Source organism: Prionailurus bengalensis, chromosome B3 (genome assembly GCF_016509475.1).
Source record: "Prionailurus bengalensis isolate Pbe53 chromosome B3, Fcat_Pben_1.1_paternal_pri, whole genome shotgun sequence".
Lineage (NCBI taxonomy): Eukaryota > Metazoa > Chordata > Mammalia > Carnivora > Felidae > Prionailurus > Prionailurus bengalensis.
In genome coordinates this window covers 4,032,711-4,050,317 of record NC_057355.1, presented here as the reverse complement: position 1 = coordinate 4,050,317, position 17,607 = coordinate 4,032,711, and the positions used below count along the sequence as shown (strand labels likewise).

The window sequence follows — 17,607 nt, the reverse complement described above, 5'->3', positions numbered from 1 at the left end:
ATAGACAGCATTTAGCACAATCTGTGGCACAGAGTAAACTGTGAGCCATTACGACTCTGACTCTGCTGCTGTTGCTACTGCTAATGGCAAGTGTTTCCAGAAGTGCTTTCAAGATGTTCGAGCAGAAACGGGTTTCATAAACGGTTAGAAAAATGGATCTACAATGCAGGAGGTACAGTGGGAAGTCATCAGTAATACATCGAAAACAGCTGAAACCACGAGAGTGGAGAAGATGGACGCGGGGAAGCTTTCCGAAGAGTAGCGTGCCGAGGGAGCGCTGCAGAGGGACTGAGAAGAGCTGGTTGTGGAAGCAGTAGGTGGCCTGGAAGCAAAGTCGGAGGAGAAAGGGGTCACGGCACTAAATGCTGCAGAGGTAAAATAAAGACTAAAAAAGACCCTGGACCTGGCAGGGAGAGGATCGGCATGGACCTCTACAAGGGCAGTCGCACTGAAACGGTGAAGAAGCACCTCGAGCGTAATGGAGTAAGGCGGGTGTGTGCGGGTGAGGAAGTGGATGCTGGGAGGAAGGAGAACTCCTTTAGGAAGTTCAGAGATGAAGAGAAAAGCGAAAAGAACAGGGTATGTGGGGAAAGGGAGGTGTGTTTGAGGTCAAGGGAGGCCTGATACTGTTTCTAGGCAGGAGAAAGAAGAGAAAGGTACAGGATGACTGGGTTGGCCTTGGAGGAAGGACGAGGAGACGACACTCTGGAGCCTGGTAACAGAAAGGTGCAGATTAATGCCTCTCAGACTTTAATGTGCACATAAATGACCTGGGGAATTGGTTAAAACAGATTCTGACTCAGAAGGCCTGGGCGTGGGCCTGGGCTTCTGCATTTCTAACAAGCTGCCGGGTGCTGTTGATGCGATCTGTCCATAGATCGCAGTCTGAGTGGTACAGGTGTAAACCATCTTTACCTCTGTCACAGGAAGGGCAGCCAGAAGTGAGTTAGGTCACGGGAGAGACAAGTTGTGGGGGGTTTGCTGTATGCATACTGAAGCCACCTGGGGTGGGGACGGCAAGTGGGATAAAAAGAAAATCAAGAGTCAGGTACTCAGGCCCTCGGTGACTGTTAGGGATGGTTCCCAGGAGGGCTGCTGGCAAAGGTGATGACAGAGGACTCTCTACTGAAGAGGTGAAAAGAAGAAAGATCCTCAGAGGCAGGAGTAAAGCTGAGTGGCTAAGAGGGATAAGGGAGCCGTTAGAATCGTAACCGGGGAGCAATTTTGGAAAACTGGATGAAGGAGGACTTGAGAGGTAAACACTACTGACAAGAATAGTCGAGAACTCGGCTGAAACCAGAATCTAACAGAAGAACAATCAGAATGTATTTTGTGGATTGTTTCAAAGTGATTTGCCTCTGTCCAATTAGTCTTGAAAGAGAAAAGACTAACAGAAGAAGAGGACCAGGGGCAAAATGTGCCTTTGCTAATAACACTTTTACGAAGGCGGACTTGCCCACCACCTAACAGGTTAACGGAAATTAGGACGGAAGACACGCAGACGGCCAACAGTCCCGTGAAGAGATGCTCAGCACCACTCATCTTCAGGGAAATGCCAATCAGAACCACAACGAGCAACCACCTCACACCTGTCCGAAGCGGCTAGAATCAAAAAGGTAAGAAGTAACCAGTGTTGCAAGATGTGGAAAAAAGGGAACCCTCGTGCACGGTTGGTGGGAATGTAAACTGGTGCGGCCGCTCTGAAAAACAGTATGGAGATTCTTCAAAAAGTCAGATTTACCAGTAATTCCACTTCTGGGTATTTATCCGAAGAAAATGAAAGCAGCACTTTAAAGAGAAACATGCAACCTTATGTTAACTGAAGCATTATTGACAATAGCCAAGATATGGAAACAACCCAAGTGTCCACTGACAGATGAACGGACAAAGATATGGTGTGTACGTGGACACACACACACACACACACACACACGAGTATTACGCAGGCATAAAAAAGAATGAAAGCTTGCTACCGGTGACATCATGGATGGACCTAGAGTATATTACGCTAAGTGAGATACGCCAGAAAGAGAAAGACAAATGCCATATGATGTCACTTACGTGGAATCTAAAAAACAAAACGAACAAACATAACAAAACAGAGCCCCAGATACAGGAGGCACACTTTGTCTACCACCAGGCGGAGGGGCTGAGGAGTGCGTGAAACGGGTGACACGGGAGAAGGGGACTAAGATGTACAAACTCCCAGTTGTAACACAAGTAAGTCACGAGGGTATAAAGTACAGCATAGGGAAGAGAGTCAGGAATATGGTAGCAACTTTGTCTGATGACAGACAGTACCCAGGCCCATCACAGCGAACACTCAGTAATGCCTACACATGTGGACTCACTGTTGTGCACCTGGAACAAACACAATATTCTATGGCAACTATACTTTAAAAAAGAGTTAACAAAAATTCAAAGTGGACAAGTCTTCCCCTTCGGTACTTTAAATACCAATGTTCACGTGTTGCTTGAATCCTTAAATACTTAAAGCCCTGTGGGTATATTAAAGTACAAACAAACTGCTTTTAGGAAAGAAAGAGCGGGATGAAATCTCCTATTTTGGACATGCCATTCATCTTACAATAAAATAAATCTAACTGTAAAATTCTGAGATGGCATTTCATAATTTCAGTATTTCACATCTTACTTTTTAAAAGACTCCCAGTTGGGACACCTGGGTGGCTCAGTCGGTTAAGTGCCTGGCTCTTGATTTTGGCTCAGGTCATGATCTCACAGTCATGAGATCAAGCCCCAGGTCGGGCTCTGCGCCGACAGTGGCAGAACCTGCTTGGGATTCTCTCTCTGCCCCTCCCCTGCTTGTGCACAAGTGTTCTCTCTCTCTCCCCCAAAGTAAGTCAATAAACACTAAAAAGAAAAGAAAAGACTCAAGCTGCTCAAGTTAGTTTAAAAAAGAATGAACTGTTCACAGAGTTCCACACTGACAGGCAGGTGCACTTCCCACCTGGCTCTCTTTTGTTCTCAGACTCTACGCAGCTAATCATTCATCCAGGAGCTGCGTGCACATCCACGTATCAGGCTGAGAATCTTTCTCCATCTACTAGGACAGTGTTTACCAGTGACTGTGAAGCACTGCTGATCTCTAGCATCTTCTAGGTTAGAAGGGCAGGGAGGTTACACGCCGTCCTTACCCCTTCACTGGTTTTCTGCAAGTCTGAAGTTGTGTTTCTTGTGTCGTTGCCGGCGTCTCCACCCTCGGAGCTGCTTTTGTTCTCCTCTTCTTTGCAGTCCTTGTCGTCTTCATCTCCTGGAGACTTCCGGGACTGTTTAGAGGATTTCTAAACGTTTGGACAAGTTAGAAGTTAGAGTCAAAGGGACAAATCCTGACGCACAAGGGCAAGTAAGAGCTGCCGAAGCGGCTGACCCACGGCCAGTCTTTGTGGCCCCGCCACCGGATATACGAGTGCAACCAGGCGGCGTGCCGAGGCTGGGCGAGGTGGCCCGGGCGAATTGTTTCGCCTCGCTGGGCCTCAGGGTAACAAGCTGGAGAAGGAAGTAGAGGTGAACTACATGACCTGTTAGTCCTTTCCAGCGGTGCCATGTTAAAAGCAGTGCATAAAGGTTCGTGTAGCCAGGACGCTATTCGTGAATAAACAGTAGCTGGATGGCCACCACCTTAGGAGCTAAGAGTGAGAAGGCACCGTAAGGCCGTCCTGTCCTTCCTCGTCGTTTCACAGTAGAAACTCGGGTCCACAGAGTGAGGTGGACTATCTCACACGATATAGGAGTATTCACGTTAAGAAATCTGCTGAAGCTGTTTGGGTGACAGGATCCACGTAATATAAACTACTTTACTCTTTTAAATTGCAGACAGTTATTTAAGAACCCAAGGGAACTAGCCCCCACCCCCCCCCCACTTTTTTATCACCATGCATTTGAAATCAAGATGAGCTTAAGGAAAACAAAAATACAATTATAGTTTATAGCCAAAGCTGCTTTGCAGAACAGCATTAAAAGGATCAAAAGCTGGCCCCACTGTGCATCTTCAAGAAAGTAAAATGTAGCATTTCACTAACATGTCCTTTTTGAGGACTTTTAAGAGTCTTTAAGCACCTGGCAAATAAGAGCTGAGGCAAAACCGGTTTGGCCAAGTCACCTTTGGTCTTCCAGAAATGAATTAGCAAATTGGAGATTCCTTAGCAATCAATATTTTAAATACAACTCCCAAAGAGAAAGTATCTCCTAGCTCTGTGATAGAGCACATAATTACATTGCTTCTGTTTTACTTAACTGAAACTACCAACTAAGCCCGAAATGTCAGCTTAAAATGAGGTCATCTTTACTTTTCACACGAAGGAAAAGCAGAGATTTAATAATCCAAACGTGGAGTGTCTACCGTTAAAGCGAAGATCAAGTAGGACAACATAAAAAGCAGAATATTTTTTGTTTTCCTAGTAAATACAGTATAACTATCGAAATAGAGTAACTGCTTTATGTAGTAATTCTCAAATAATAATCTCTGACCTACAGTTCTTAGAGGTAATCATTCACCACTCCCTAAAATTTCTAATGCTTACAAAGGATACTTATGAGTAACCCCACGAGTGAATTTATACGCCTTATAATTTGGCATTACACGGACCAGAATCAGGCCTTTCCTCAAGTTTTGCTGTCGAGCCACAGTCAGCATTCTAAGAAACCTGGCCCCCAGGCTGTATTTGGTAACCCTGAAAAGCTCTTACTGTGCTGCAAATTCAGATCAGGGCAATTCCTGTAATTGTGGGGAGGGACCCTTTATCTGTTTCATCACTGTGCTCCTGAATTGGTTGTGTCCAACTGTTGCCACCTTTGGTTTTTTAACTTAAGATTACTAGTAGTTTAGCACCATCATCAGTTTACTCTGCTGTGAGGCTCTCTGATTTGCCCTACTTTATGCAGTAATGTGCATGCAAAATATTTTGACCTATAATTTTCCAGGATCTGTGATGGTTCATATATGAATCATCCATATACTTACTGCCAAAGAGACACACATAAATCTTCAATTATGTTCAAACCTGCTTTTCACTGTGAACCACTGCTTTTCAGTGGCCAAGGAAGATTATTCAACTTTAAGAAACAGGGGTAAGAAAAGAACACCATATTCGGAAAAAAGGAAACATTTGGGAAGTCAAGGACAACACGGAGGTTACGTCAGGTAAGCGCTTCTCTAAATGTGGTTCCCAGATCAGAGCCATCAGCCTTACCTAAAACTTTAATTCTCAGAGCCCACGCCCAAGACCTACTGAAACAGAAATTCAGGGGGTGAGGCTGGGCAGCGTGTACTTTAACAAGCCCTCCACATGGTTCTGACGCAGGTGGAAGTTTGAGAACCACTGTGCTAGGTTCTCAGTTAATACTGAAAATGAAAAACCATTTGTGTTCTTCCAAAGTCTTTGTGTTTGTGCACAATTCTTTTGACAATAAATAAAACAGTAAAAAGTGAAAAGAAAGTCACGGTTCTTAAGTGCTTGTGAAAGTTGTGATCTGGAAGGAAAAGCAAAAAAAGATGATCCCTTACTTGAACACAGAGAAACCGCAGTAAGTCAAGTATGTCTTTACCCCTTCACTGCTTTAAATCACCTACCCGCACTAGGTATGAGCCCCATTACTTCTGGGCACCACAACAAGCAATAAAATAATGACACTCAAAAGCCCCATATCCACACTATTAAACGCTGCTCCTACGTCAGGTAGCTTAGATAATGGAGGGTGGTACAATACATTGCACAGCTCAGCGGGCAATCATAAATTTAAAAAAACCAATTCGATTGGGTGTTTAAGTGAAATTCAAAATGCTAAAAAAAAAAAACTCAGCTTAAAAATGCAATGGAAGGTACGGTCTGACCAGGAAAATTCTAATTATTTTTTGTGATTTGCAAACTGTATCCCCATCCAAAGCAAACACCATGTTTTTCATTAGGTGCCAAGTAATACGTATTCATACATTTTTACCTGTATGCCTGTGGGGTAGACTTTACAGATTGTAAAAAAAATGCTGATCATCGAATAAAGTCTTGGGACTTGGTTCTTAAGGAGTTTCCCAAGTCTGGTGTCCAGCTACTAAATACCAGAATCTAAATGGAAGTAATTTATTCAATGGTGTGACAGACCAGTTATAGTGAAACTTGTACCGATCTCTGGTTTGCAAAGATCTATCTATCTTACTCCCAGTTTTTAAAGGTGAACAGTTTTTACAATGTCATAGTTTGTTCAACTGTATGTCTGGATTACTGTGAAAAACCTAGACTTTCAATCTGTAAATCTAGGATCACGTAACTCCCATTACCGTCACACTGGGAATAAATCCAAATTCCTTAAGGTGGCACACAAGTGTCCATGACTGAGCCTTTGCCTGCCTCTCCCTCTGGGTCATGACCCCCAACCACGCTGGTCTTCTTCCAATTCAGGCCAGGCCAGACTCTTCCTGCGTCACATCTGGGCTGCTCTGTCACACACGCCCCCTTCCCCCACCCCCAGCTCTTTCTTCGGGCCTCAGGATGAACTCTGCCTCTTCTCTTCAGAAAGGCCTCGCCCTCTATCTAAAGAACGTTCTCCTACCACTTGTTTCCTTCAGAGTCCTCTCTTCATTTATATGTATTATGTGTACATTCCTTAGAGCAGAAAGACAGATTAAGGGTGTATCTTTATATTTACCTAGACTTGTCCTCAATCGTACTGAGTCTCCTATATTCCTAAAGTCTTCAGAGCTCATTTGGAGGTGACCGTAGGAGGCACACCTGCTCTTGTCCCCTTGGCTGAAGAACAGACCTTCTCCAGCTGAGCGGCCACGTCGGCCTTGTATTTTCAGTGCCACGTCGGCCTTGAAGGGTCCACAGCCAGCTGCCCTCACGTGTAAGGTCACCTGTCCTATCCCCTTGGTTGTATTACTGTCCCTAGAGGCAGAGGCTCCACAGAGCTAGTATATTTCTATGTGCCCAACGGAGGAATTAAAGATCATCTAATGAATGTGCATGTAACATTAATAACAATGGAAACGGTTCTCAGGCACCTTCGAAGTGTAGGACTTTTTCCGTTTAGAGCCCGCTTTTTCATTCTTTCTTTTGCCTTTTCCATCCTCTTCCACTCTATCCCCTTCCTCCTCACTGCTCGCATCTGCCGTATTTCCACCTTCTCCCTCCGTTTCCGAGGAGCTCTGTTGCTGAATTGCCTACGAAATAACAAGATATTGGCTAATTACATTTTTGAAAAATTTTCACGGACACTGAAAAAAACATTCTATTTTAACCTAAAAGGGTTCAGCTTACTCTTAAGATTGCAAAATAAAGGACTGTCAACCTCAATTTTCCAGTGACCACTTGACTTGAACCCCCTTGAGTAACAGAATTGCATTTAATCCAAAATATTACCGGAGCTAAATTCTGATTTCAAATAGATGGAGAGTAACTACTAGTATAAGAGCACATATAACAAAGACCCCAAAGAGAGTTAAAACCAAAGAAATGAGATCTAACAACGAAGCAAACCATTACCTGGTATCCAGTGAACTTCACTCCTGGGTTATTCTCTATTTCCCACAATCCTTCATTAAATCCTTTCCGTTTGTTTGACTTTCCAAACTTGTCTTTGTATTCCTTATACGGAAAAAGGTCTTTGGGACCTAAAAATGCACTGCAGAGATATTTTAGAAATAGGATACATTTGACCTTCAAAGGTACAATATTTTTAATATCAATATCAACAAAGGTGTCAGAGCATATTTTAGTAAACAAGTTAAAAGTATAATAAACCCTCTGAGTTAGGCACGTAGCACAAAATGTCTTACACACACACTTCAAAGCGGAAAAAATAGATAGCTGGCTACATAAACCAGCAACTCTAGACTGTGCTTTGATCTTACTTTAAAAAAAATTTTTTTTACATTTATTTATTTTTGAGAGGCAGAAAGAGAGAGCATAAGTGGGGGAGGGGGAGAGAGAAGGAGACACAGAATCAGAATCAGGTTCCGGGCTCTGAACTGTCAGCACAGGGCCCGACGTGGGGCTCGAACTCACAAGCCGTGATAATATGACCTGAGCTGAAGCTGGAAGCTCAACCCACTGGGTCCCCCAGACGCCCCTGATCTTACTTTTAAATTACCAAATTATTTTTGTTTTAAAACTGGCTTTTGGTTACAAAGATAGTTTTAAACCTTTAAAGTTTATTTATTTTTGAGAGACAGAGCATGAGCAGGGGAGGTACAGAGAGAGGGAGACACAGAATCCGACGCAGGCTCCGGGCTCCGAGCTGTCAGCACAGAGCCCGACGCGGGGCTCGAACTCACAAACCGGGAGATCACCACCTGAGCCCAAGTCGGAAGCTTAACTGACTGAGCCACCCAGGCGCCCCACAAAGGTAGTTTTAAAGATGTCCCCTTTGACCACTTAAATCATCATCTTAAACTAAGGCTTATTTATGCTAATCTATACACCACATTAGCAAATTATTCACTGTTCTTTCTGTACATTAAAAAATCACATTGGTGTTTCACGAGGCACTAAACAAGAAAAAAAATCCGAAGTACAAACAGATACAATGCTACACAATTTCAACCCTACCTTAGACGAATCCCAGCCATAAAAAGAAAGTCACTTAGAATACATCCCGCGGTTGGCTAACAGATCGGAGCGTTCACGCTAGCGTCTTCGGCACGACCACCCGTGACATCAACCCGGCGAATGAGACAGCGGAGGCCCGCATCCCGGCTGACAGACACGCAAGAATCTTCCATTCCAAACTAAGGCTCACGTGTCCAGCCGTGAGACAGACCTGAGCGGACGCCTCGAACCGGTCAGGCACCACCGCGCTGTTGCGGCTTCCGGCGGGAACAGACGGACGCCCCCAGCTCAGGGAGCACGCGGCCTCGCAGCGCGAGCGGGGGTTCGGACAAAATCGGGAAGCAAAAACCACGGTACCGGTACCGCGTGCTCTTAAAAGAAACCAAGCAGGGAAGGGGGTGGCGAGTGGGCACTGAGGTCACGGGCGGCCTCGCGGGCGAGGCAGCGATCGACGCGAGGAGACGAGCCGCCCGTCAGGTCAGCCGGGGGAGAGCGGCGCGGACGCAGGGCGGGGAGGCGCCCGCTGAGTTTAAGAATCAGGCCGGGGGCGTGATTGGGATGAGGGGAGCAGGGAGGGCAGGGCAAGCGGAGGTGGTCGTTGAGGGGGCTGCGTCGGGACACAGATCAGGTGGGCCTCCAAGGCCGCCATGGAGGCTCAGGGTCAGACGAGAAACCACGAAAGGTGTGAGAAGACAAGTGACAGCTTGTGTTCTAACAGGATCCCTGTGGCCACCGTGCTGAGAACAGACCGAAGGAGAGGGCGCTGGGGCACAAGCAGGGAGTCCAATCGGGCCACTGAGGTAATGCCGGTGACCTGGGCCAGGGCGTAAGCCGTGGGGTCGGTGGGAGGGCGCGGGATTCCGAATTCACTCTCAGGAAAGGGCTAACACGATTTGTCAAGGGGCTGGAGACGGCACGTGAGAGGGATGGAGAACTGAGGTTATCGCCAAGGTTGTAGACTGAGAAATGAGAAGAACAGATTTGGCGTTTACTGAAATGAAAGATTGTTTTTTTATAGAAAAGAAATTTTTTTATGTTTATTTTTGAGAGAGAGAGAGAGAGAGAGAGAGAGACAAGAGAGTGAGCAGGGGTGGGGCAGAGAGAGAAGGAGACAGAATCTGAAGCAGGCTCCAGGCTCTGAGCAAGTGGTCAGCATAGAGCCTGATGTGGGGCTCGAACCCATGAACAGTGAGATCATGACCTGAGCCGAAGTCGGACGCTCAACCGACTGAGCCGCCCAGGTGCCCCTGGAATGAAAGATTTTTGAGAGAACAAGATTTGAGGGTGAAAAGCTCAGATTGCGATGTTAAGTTTGAAACCCCGGTCTGACATCCAAGTGAGGAGGTCAAGTAGGGAGCCGGAGAGGCGATTCTGGCACTCGGGGGAAAGGTCCGAGCCGGAGGTGTATATTTGGAAATTATCTGCAGAGATGTTGGAAACTTTGAGACTGTTACTTAATAGGTTACTGTTGAGTGTTATAAATCCCACTTTCTGACTGGGGCTTCGTACTGATTCCTCACTGCCTAGCCGATCGAAGTTTTCAAGTTGATAAAAACACCCAAGGAAGCTTTCTGCCCCCGACCACCACAACTTCCTTGACCTTTGACAGCTTGGTCAACATGACTCTATCTCACTGAATCCAGACGTAATTTTGCAGGTCACTGCACATTTTAATCAAAGGATGTCAGTGTCTTGCTTGACAAACTGAACAGGAGAAAGAAATGGACTTTGTCGATACTCCTTCTAGAGAAACGTGTCCCGCATTGTTAGACCATGGCTTTGGACTTTTCTCCGGCCTCTGACGCCACGTACAGGAGCTAACTGCGGGCTAAGCTGCCCGAGGTTCGCGTCAGCTACTGATGCTCGCCAGGGCCTGCCTGTATTTCTGTGCTGCCACGGGAGGCAGGGTTAATACGCAACTGGCCACGCCAGCTGTTGCCAGAAAGAAGAACCCCGAATGAACTGCTCTGAAACAACTACTTATTTGTTGATACACAATGTTTTTTCCTAGAACATAGACCGATAACTCCACAAATCAAATCTCCTCCCAATCGGTTAATTTTCCTGCATTTTTGTTTTCTGGCCTACCCTTTAAGGTTTGTAAAACTACAAACCTTAAAGGGTAGGCCAGAAAACAAAACTGTTCAAAGTTCCATGCTCTGAGGATGTTATTTTTTTTTTTTCTCCTGGCCAAGGCTGTCTTGAAAATTGTCCAGACTAAAACTACTGGGGTTAAGTTATAAGGAACAGAAGAACTTGGGGGTCCAATTACCTAACTGTCTGGGCGTTAGAATAAATTCCAGGCCATGTTCTGAGGAAAATTCTAGTCTGCTTAGGGGTGCTTGGCTGGCCTGCACACAGCTTTCTTGTGAAGTTCCTCACCTTTATTTCATTTAGTGAATTTTATTCATCCAACAGCTATTATTTTAAGCACTTCCCACTGGCCAGGCGCTGTGCTAAGCACCGTGTCTACAGGAGCGAGCAACACCCACGTGTACTCTGCCTCCACAGACGGGCTGAACATTAGGTACTTGCCAGGGCGTATAATCTCAGGTTCAGGGACACCCGATCCCTAATAAATGCTCTGCTGAAACAAAGTCCTGGCAGGTTTTTTTGAAGTTAGTTTTCCTCTAAATGTTTCGAAACCTACCTCTGTATAATCTAACCAGTAAAAAACGAACATATGGACTATGTTATATCGCTCCTTGGTAGAACTACTTTTACTGAACAGAGCCTCGGAAGGATGCCGTTGACTTAGATTAGTAATGCGTTAAGAATCGGTTCCGGGAAACCCTTCACACTGTTCACTGGGATGACTGTTACCCTCACCAGCTGCACACCAGGTGGTAAGCTCTTTATTTATAGTGCTTTGAAGAATGCCCAGAAAATGTTTACTAAGAGAAGTGACCACACAATGTTAGTAAATGGTTGATTTGTCCTATATAAGGAAGAGGGATAATCTTGTTTCTTAAATCCTGCCAGGTCCCAGAAATACAATAAAATCATTTGGAAACAGGTCTCAGAGAAAAAGCAAGGTAATGGTATAGATGCAAAATGGAGAAAGGAATGAGGCGAATGTAAAAATACGTAGCACGAAGCCCTCTGCGCTTATTATAGATAAAACATTTACTTCTAAGCTTTCTAGCAACCTCTCTAAGGAGGAAATCATGGTAAGCTGGATATTGCACAATGACTACTAGATAAAAACAAAAAAAGGATAAAACTAACTTCTTGAAAGAAACGCAACTATTTCTCACACGAAGACAAGAAATAAATACATCTTAAGGGCCCCCTCTCCCCTGGCTAGCTCTCTTTCGAGGCGAGCATGAACAAGGTACCAGACTGGCAGAGGCAGCAAGCTAAGAAAAAGTTCCCGCCTGGCCCTACTGCATTCAAATGAACACAAGCACAAGGGATGACCCTGAATTTGGAGATTTGTAAGATTTCATGACAGGTATTCTTTTTTAGAAAACATTTTTAAGTTTTATTTATTTATTTTGACAGAGACAGAGCAAGCAGGGGAGGGGCAGAGAGAGGCAGAGAGAGAGAGAGAGACAGACAGAGAGAGAGAGAGACAGAGAGAGAGAGACAGAGAGAGAGAGACAGAGAGATCCCAAGCAGGCTCTACACTGGCAGCGCAGAGCTAGACAGGGGGCTCGAACCCATGAACTGTGAGATCACGACCTGAGCCGAAACCAAGAGTCGGATGCTCAACCAACCGAGCCACCCGGGTGCCCCTCATGACAGTTTTTAGCTTCCTCCACACATACAATCCCTATTCCACTTGTGTCCTTGTGTGACGGACCACACACGTTTTTAGTGTGTCGAGACTGACCATCATCTCCTGGTATCTAGTAACCAGCTTCCTTCTTTCAATGATGAATTATTCCTTCCAATTTTCTTCCCTATTACAGTTGCCTAAGCTAGACACTATGCTTCCCATTTCCCGATGGCAACACGTGGTCACAGGACCAGGTTTTTGCCACAGCTGTGCGTGCAAGTATAAGTGACATATGCAACTTCCTTGTCACTTCCTTACACACAAGTGTCCTGTTCTTCATGTTTTCTAACCACCCTCCACTCCCCTCTACCTGGAAGATGTACAGGTGCTGCTGAGCCAGTTTTCATTTGTTTTTAAATAGCAGACAAGGCAACACCCCAGGCGATGGCAGGACAAAGTGACAGAAGGAACCTGGGTCCCCAGAGCAGAGCAGTCTACACACCCTGAGCTACCTGCCTACCTCTGGATTGTTTCAAAGCAAAGAAAGAAATTTCTGCTATCTAAGACGCTGTATTTTCAGCTCCGTTTATCCAGCAGTTTAGTCTGTACTCTAACCAACACAATTTAAAAACCTTATTAAGTTGGTATGTTTGCTTCAGGGTTCAGCAAATTGAAAGGGCCTGAGAGAACCTAAGTTTGTTGTATGAAATATGAATGAAGGAAGTCTCTCCAGAAGGGAAATATACAAGAGTAACAAAAGAAATTACTGGGAGTGGGAAGGAGACCACCCAAGGACTTACAGGTGTCCTAAAGGAGATTCTGGGTAATGTCCAACATTTACACAGAAATAACATTCGTAAGTAAAATGAATGAAAAATCTTCACATTAAGAAAAATACATTATTAAGCTTGCCGATTTTATATAATTGTGCTCATTTTAATAAGACCAGGTATAAACAACGTAGCCTCGTAGAGCCAAATTAGAGGTGCTGAAATTTCAGGTTGTTTTGTTGACTTACGTTTCATGGGTGCCAAAAAAGAAGATAGGATATTTGTTTGCTGGAGGCTTCACAGCTCCCTCTGGGAGTTCATCAATCTGTTAAAGATAAATTTAGTTTTTAAATATTCAGTTAAATCATGTAAAATAGCATAAACAAAATATTGTTCTGATAATTTTTTTGCTAATTTCAAAATAAAATTATTCTAATCAAAATCCCAATAATTTTTCTTCTTTTGAACTTTGTAAGTGATTCTAAAGTTCGTATTTGGCCCACCACATGGACAGTAACACTGTAAATTGACTATAACCATTATGGCAATACATCACCAGGAGCCCAAACAACTCATTTCTTCTGACTCAGCAGCATTACTTCTGGGAATCTGTCCTAGCAAAATAGTTAAAAAGAATAACAACAACAACAAACAAAAAGATGGCACTTTTTGGAGAGGACGGTGAATTTACACACACGCACACACTACACCTAGAAACATACATGCTGTAAGGCAGAGAATTATTATGGAAAATTAACTCCGTGAAATATTATACAGTCATTAACAATTACCATCTCTTTCCTGGACTATTCCAAGTCTCTCTCCACTCGTTTAAGCTGGAATTACATTTAAAATGCACATTTGATTACCTCACATCCCTGCTTCAAATCCTTCTATGGTTTCGCATTGCTTAAAGCATCCTTAACTGTGCACATGAAACCTTTGGAACTTTAAAAAAATGATACTTAGGGTGCCTGGGTGGCTGAGTTGGTTAAGTGTCTGACTTTGGCTCAGGTCATGATCTCACAGTTGGTGGGTCCGAGCCCCATGTCGAGCTCTGTGCTGACAGCTTAGGGTCTTGGAGCCTGCCTCAGATTCTGTGTCTCCCTCTCTCTCTGCCCTCCCCCACCCGCACTCTGTGTGTCTCTCTCTCAAAAATAAACAAACATAAAGAAAGAATAATGTTACTTTAGTCCCCCCCACCCCAGACCTACTGATCCTTATGTACGGTTAAGGTTGAGAACGTCTAATAAGACAAAGTCCAAATTCTTTAGGCTATTATATAGTTACATATTCATAATTCCTTACAATGTTTCAAGAAACGGAAACTTGCAAATCTCCATCTGTAGCCCCAACCTTTCCTTTGAATTCCCATAATTCCGACAGGATTATGTTGAACTGCAGGCATGAAATTACCAATGTCTACAAACCATTTCTATTTCCAGGTCCTACAAGCAGCTCGAACTAAAGAAAAGGCTACAAAGAGGAGAGGCACACTGGAGTTCAGAGAGCAAGAGACCAGGCCTGATACCCCATGTCTGGAAGAGATCTGCGGGCCTCCTTCACTCACATGTGGCAGCAGCCTGGGGGTCACCCCACAAGTTCGTCTCTGAACTGAACGAACCATGTGTCAGAGCAGACACTCTGTGTACTGGGGAAAGATGAACTTTGAGTCTAGAACTCGTAAAGTCCTGCTTCTGATTTGAAACTGTGCCATCGAAGGCATCATTTCCTCTCCTGGGGCCTTGACTTTCACATCTGTAAAATGGGATGGTTGCACTTGGTGACCTCTGGGTCTCCTTCAATCTTGAAATCCCATGGCTTGTCTAAAACTGAACTAATTTCCCTTGAATCTAGTTTTGTTTTCTAACTTAATTATTGGTATAGTCTGTTACCAGGAAAGAAACCTTAATCTTTTTATTATTTCCTCAAGTCCCATATTCAGTTTTTTACCAAATACTCCCAATTCAGCTCCAGGAATGTCTCTCAAATTGATCACTATTCCCATTAGTAAGTGTTGTTCCCTAAACAAGTTCTCATGATCTTTTAACAAGGCCATTACAGGTCTTTCAAAGTACCTCCTTGTCTCCAGGCTTTCCTGTTACATTCAATACGACCCTCCAAAGACAATTTAAAATGAATAATTTCATTTGAATAAATTCACTAAACGTTCAATAATGTGTGTCTGTGTGCGTATATACGGTAAAAAACACGACATAAAATTTTCCATCTTAACCATTTTCAAATATACAGTTCAGTAGTGTTAACGATATTCACACCGTTGTGAAACAGATCGCCAGAAAATGAGTAATTGTACTTTAAGTGGACCAAGGATAGAACTTAAAATGGAAATGCATGGTGACCAGGTGACAAAACACTGTCACGTCATGCTGGGGTTTTTTTTTCACACTTAGAAAAAAACTACAAGTAAACAGTTTAAAAAGAACTCTTTTAAAACTTTCTGTCAATACAGCTTTTGGATGAACTTTTTCTTTGCTATAATGTTACATGAGTAACATCTATTGCAGAGGCTGCACAGCGACGGCCCTCAGGCCATCTCTGGCCTGAAGATATATTTTGTTTGGCTCGAACGGTGTTGTTGTTTTTTTTTTTTCCCAACTGAATTAGTTACCAACACTTTAAAACAGGAAGATTCACATTAAAATCCAGAACAGCTTGTGTGAAAAAAAAAATTACAGATAGGGATGAGCAAGCATTCCTACAAGGTAACGATTAGCCAAGATGTTCAACAGATGCCACCTTGAGACCAAGTATGTTACACTTCCGCCACACTCTAGAGAGTGTCAATGCCTGCTTTCCTCATTCATACCTTTTAGCCGGCCCCTTTGGAGTACTTGAATGTGGCCCCTGTAATAAATATTGTCAACGATCTAGTAACTGGCCTGACAACCATGTTGGTTCCCCTATAAAGGTGTTAAGTAGGTTGACTTGTATTGAGTCTTGTTTTTTTTTTCTGCCTGTTCATTTTTGAGAGGGAGCGCAAGAGAGTGTGCACACAAGCGGGGGAAGGGGAGGGAGCTAGAATCTCCAGCAGGATCCACGCTGTCAGTCAGCCCAGAGTCCCACGGGGGGCTCGAGCCCATGACCCTGATATCATGACCTGAGCCAAAACCAAGATCGAACACAACCGACTGAGTCACCCAGGTGCCCTGAGGGTCTTGTTTTTAACTTTTTTGAAAATTGTACTTTGGCATTTTTGGAATAACAAGTTGTTCAAGTAGATACACCTTCCTGAACCAATTAAAAAGTGCACCTCCCAGGCACTGTTTTTTGGCTCCTACTGTGAATACCAAGTGGCAACAGAATTTTACTTTCAGTTTCTGTTTTGTTTTGTTTTACTGTTTGTTTTCCTGACTTTGTATTTTTACTTTTGTTCCCAGTTCTCAGCTACGTTTGTCAGGATTCTGGTTTGCACACAGCCAATGTGTTATTCCCCAGTACAGGACGAGGGTGACCTACTGTCTTTTGGGTGTGACGTGGCAAAGAATCTGGTATGTTAGTCTTTTAGTCTGTAGAATGTCTTGCTTCCTTTGGACAGAAGAAGAGTCCTTTTGAGACCGAGATCAGTGAATGTGTGTATTTTATGTTACCTTTAACCTGTAGCTGAAGTTTCAGACCGGAAGCCAGAAGCTCTCTGTGTTCGTACTTGACAGAGTGTTTACTCCTTCAGTGATTTTGAAACATTTTTCTACTTCTGGAAAGGGTCTTAACAAATTGGGTATAATTTTCTTAAAAATCTGTTTCTATTGGTTTACAGATAGTAATATGACTTATAAAAATATAAAGGTACATAAGAATCCTCAGGAATTAAAACAGTGAATGTACAATACTTTCAATATGGTAGCCTTTTTGTTAATGTTCTTTATTGATTTGTCTGTTTTGCTCATTGCAGAGACACTCAGGGGATGTCAGTGAGAAACCAAGCCTGTAATCCCTTGAAGTTTATAAATCCACAGCCCTATGGACTCGGGGCAGGAGGGAGGCAACCTCATATTTCCTAGAAAACGTGTCCTCAGAGTTTCATCCCTGCACCATCACCATCAGCCATTACGTGGGGACTCATCAGAAATACTAGTTCTGAGTCCAGAATTCTGACCAATTGACTTAGATACTTTGGGAGTTAAACCCAAGAGTCAATGTTTTAAGAAACCTCCAGCTGATTCTGAAATACATTAGAAGACATTCCCCCTCTTGCTGTGGTTCCTGTGGATGGACTGCCTTCATTTCTTGTGCTTAACAGGAGTCTCATTATGTCTGCAGGATTTTTGCAATGTGATTGTAAAAATGTACCAATGCATGATTGCTTTCTTAATGCTTTAAAATGTACAAAATAGCAAAATTCCTATTTTTTATTAAAGGAATACCACATTATATTAAATGTGGTGGCCTTCTAAGAAAAAAAAATCCTTCTCACAGAAACTGACAGGTCAGAGGCAGTTATACATAAAAAACCATGGGGCGCCTGGGTGGCTCAGTCAGTTAAGCATCCGACTTTGGCTCAGGTCGTGATCTCATGGCTTGTGAGTTTGAGCCC

General features: G+C 43.8%; 2 protein-coding genes across 2 annotated transcripts in view; one reads left to right on the top strand and one right to left on the bottom strand.

Moving 5' to 3' along the window:
- The window catches only part of TM6SF1 (transmembrane 6 superfamily member 1), a 57,110-nt gene extending 41,883 nt beyond the window's left edge, over nt 1–15,227 (top strand). The window contains exon 10 of the mRNA XM_043554632.1: nt 14,498–15,227. Within this exon, the coding sequence (XP_043410567.1) occupies nt 14,498–14,665 (168 nt within the window). The 3' untranslated portion in view covers nt 14,666–15,227. The remainder of the gene's footprint in view (nt 1–14,497) is intronic.
- The window catches only part of HDGFL3 (HDGF like 3), a 72,429-nt gene that overhangs the window by 11,336 nt on the left and 43,486 nt on the right, over nt 1–17,607 (bottom strand). Inside the window, exons 2-5 of the mRNA XM_043554636.1 lie at nt 13,301–13,377; nt 7,497–7,635; nt 7,016–7,174; nt 3,156–3,302 (exon numbers count right to left, since the gene is read on the bottom strand). Of these exons, the coding sequence (XP_043410571.1) occupies nt 3,156–3,302; nt 7,016–7,174; nt 7,497–7,635; nt 13,301–13,377 (522 nt within the window). The remainder of the gene's footprint in view (nt 1–3,155; nt 3,303–7,015; nt 7,175–7,496; nt 7,636–13,300; nt 13,378–17,607) is intronic.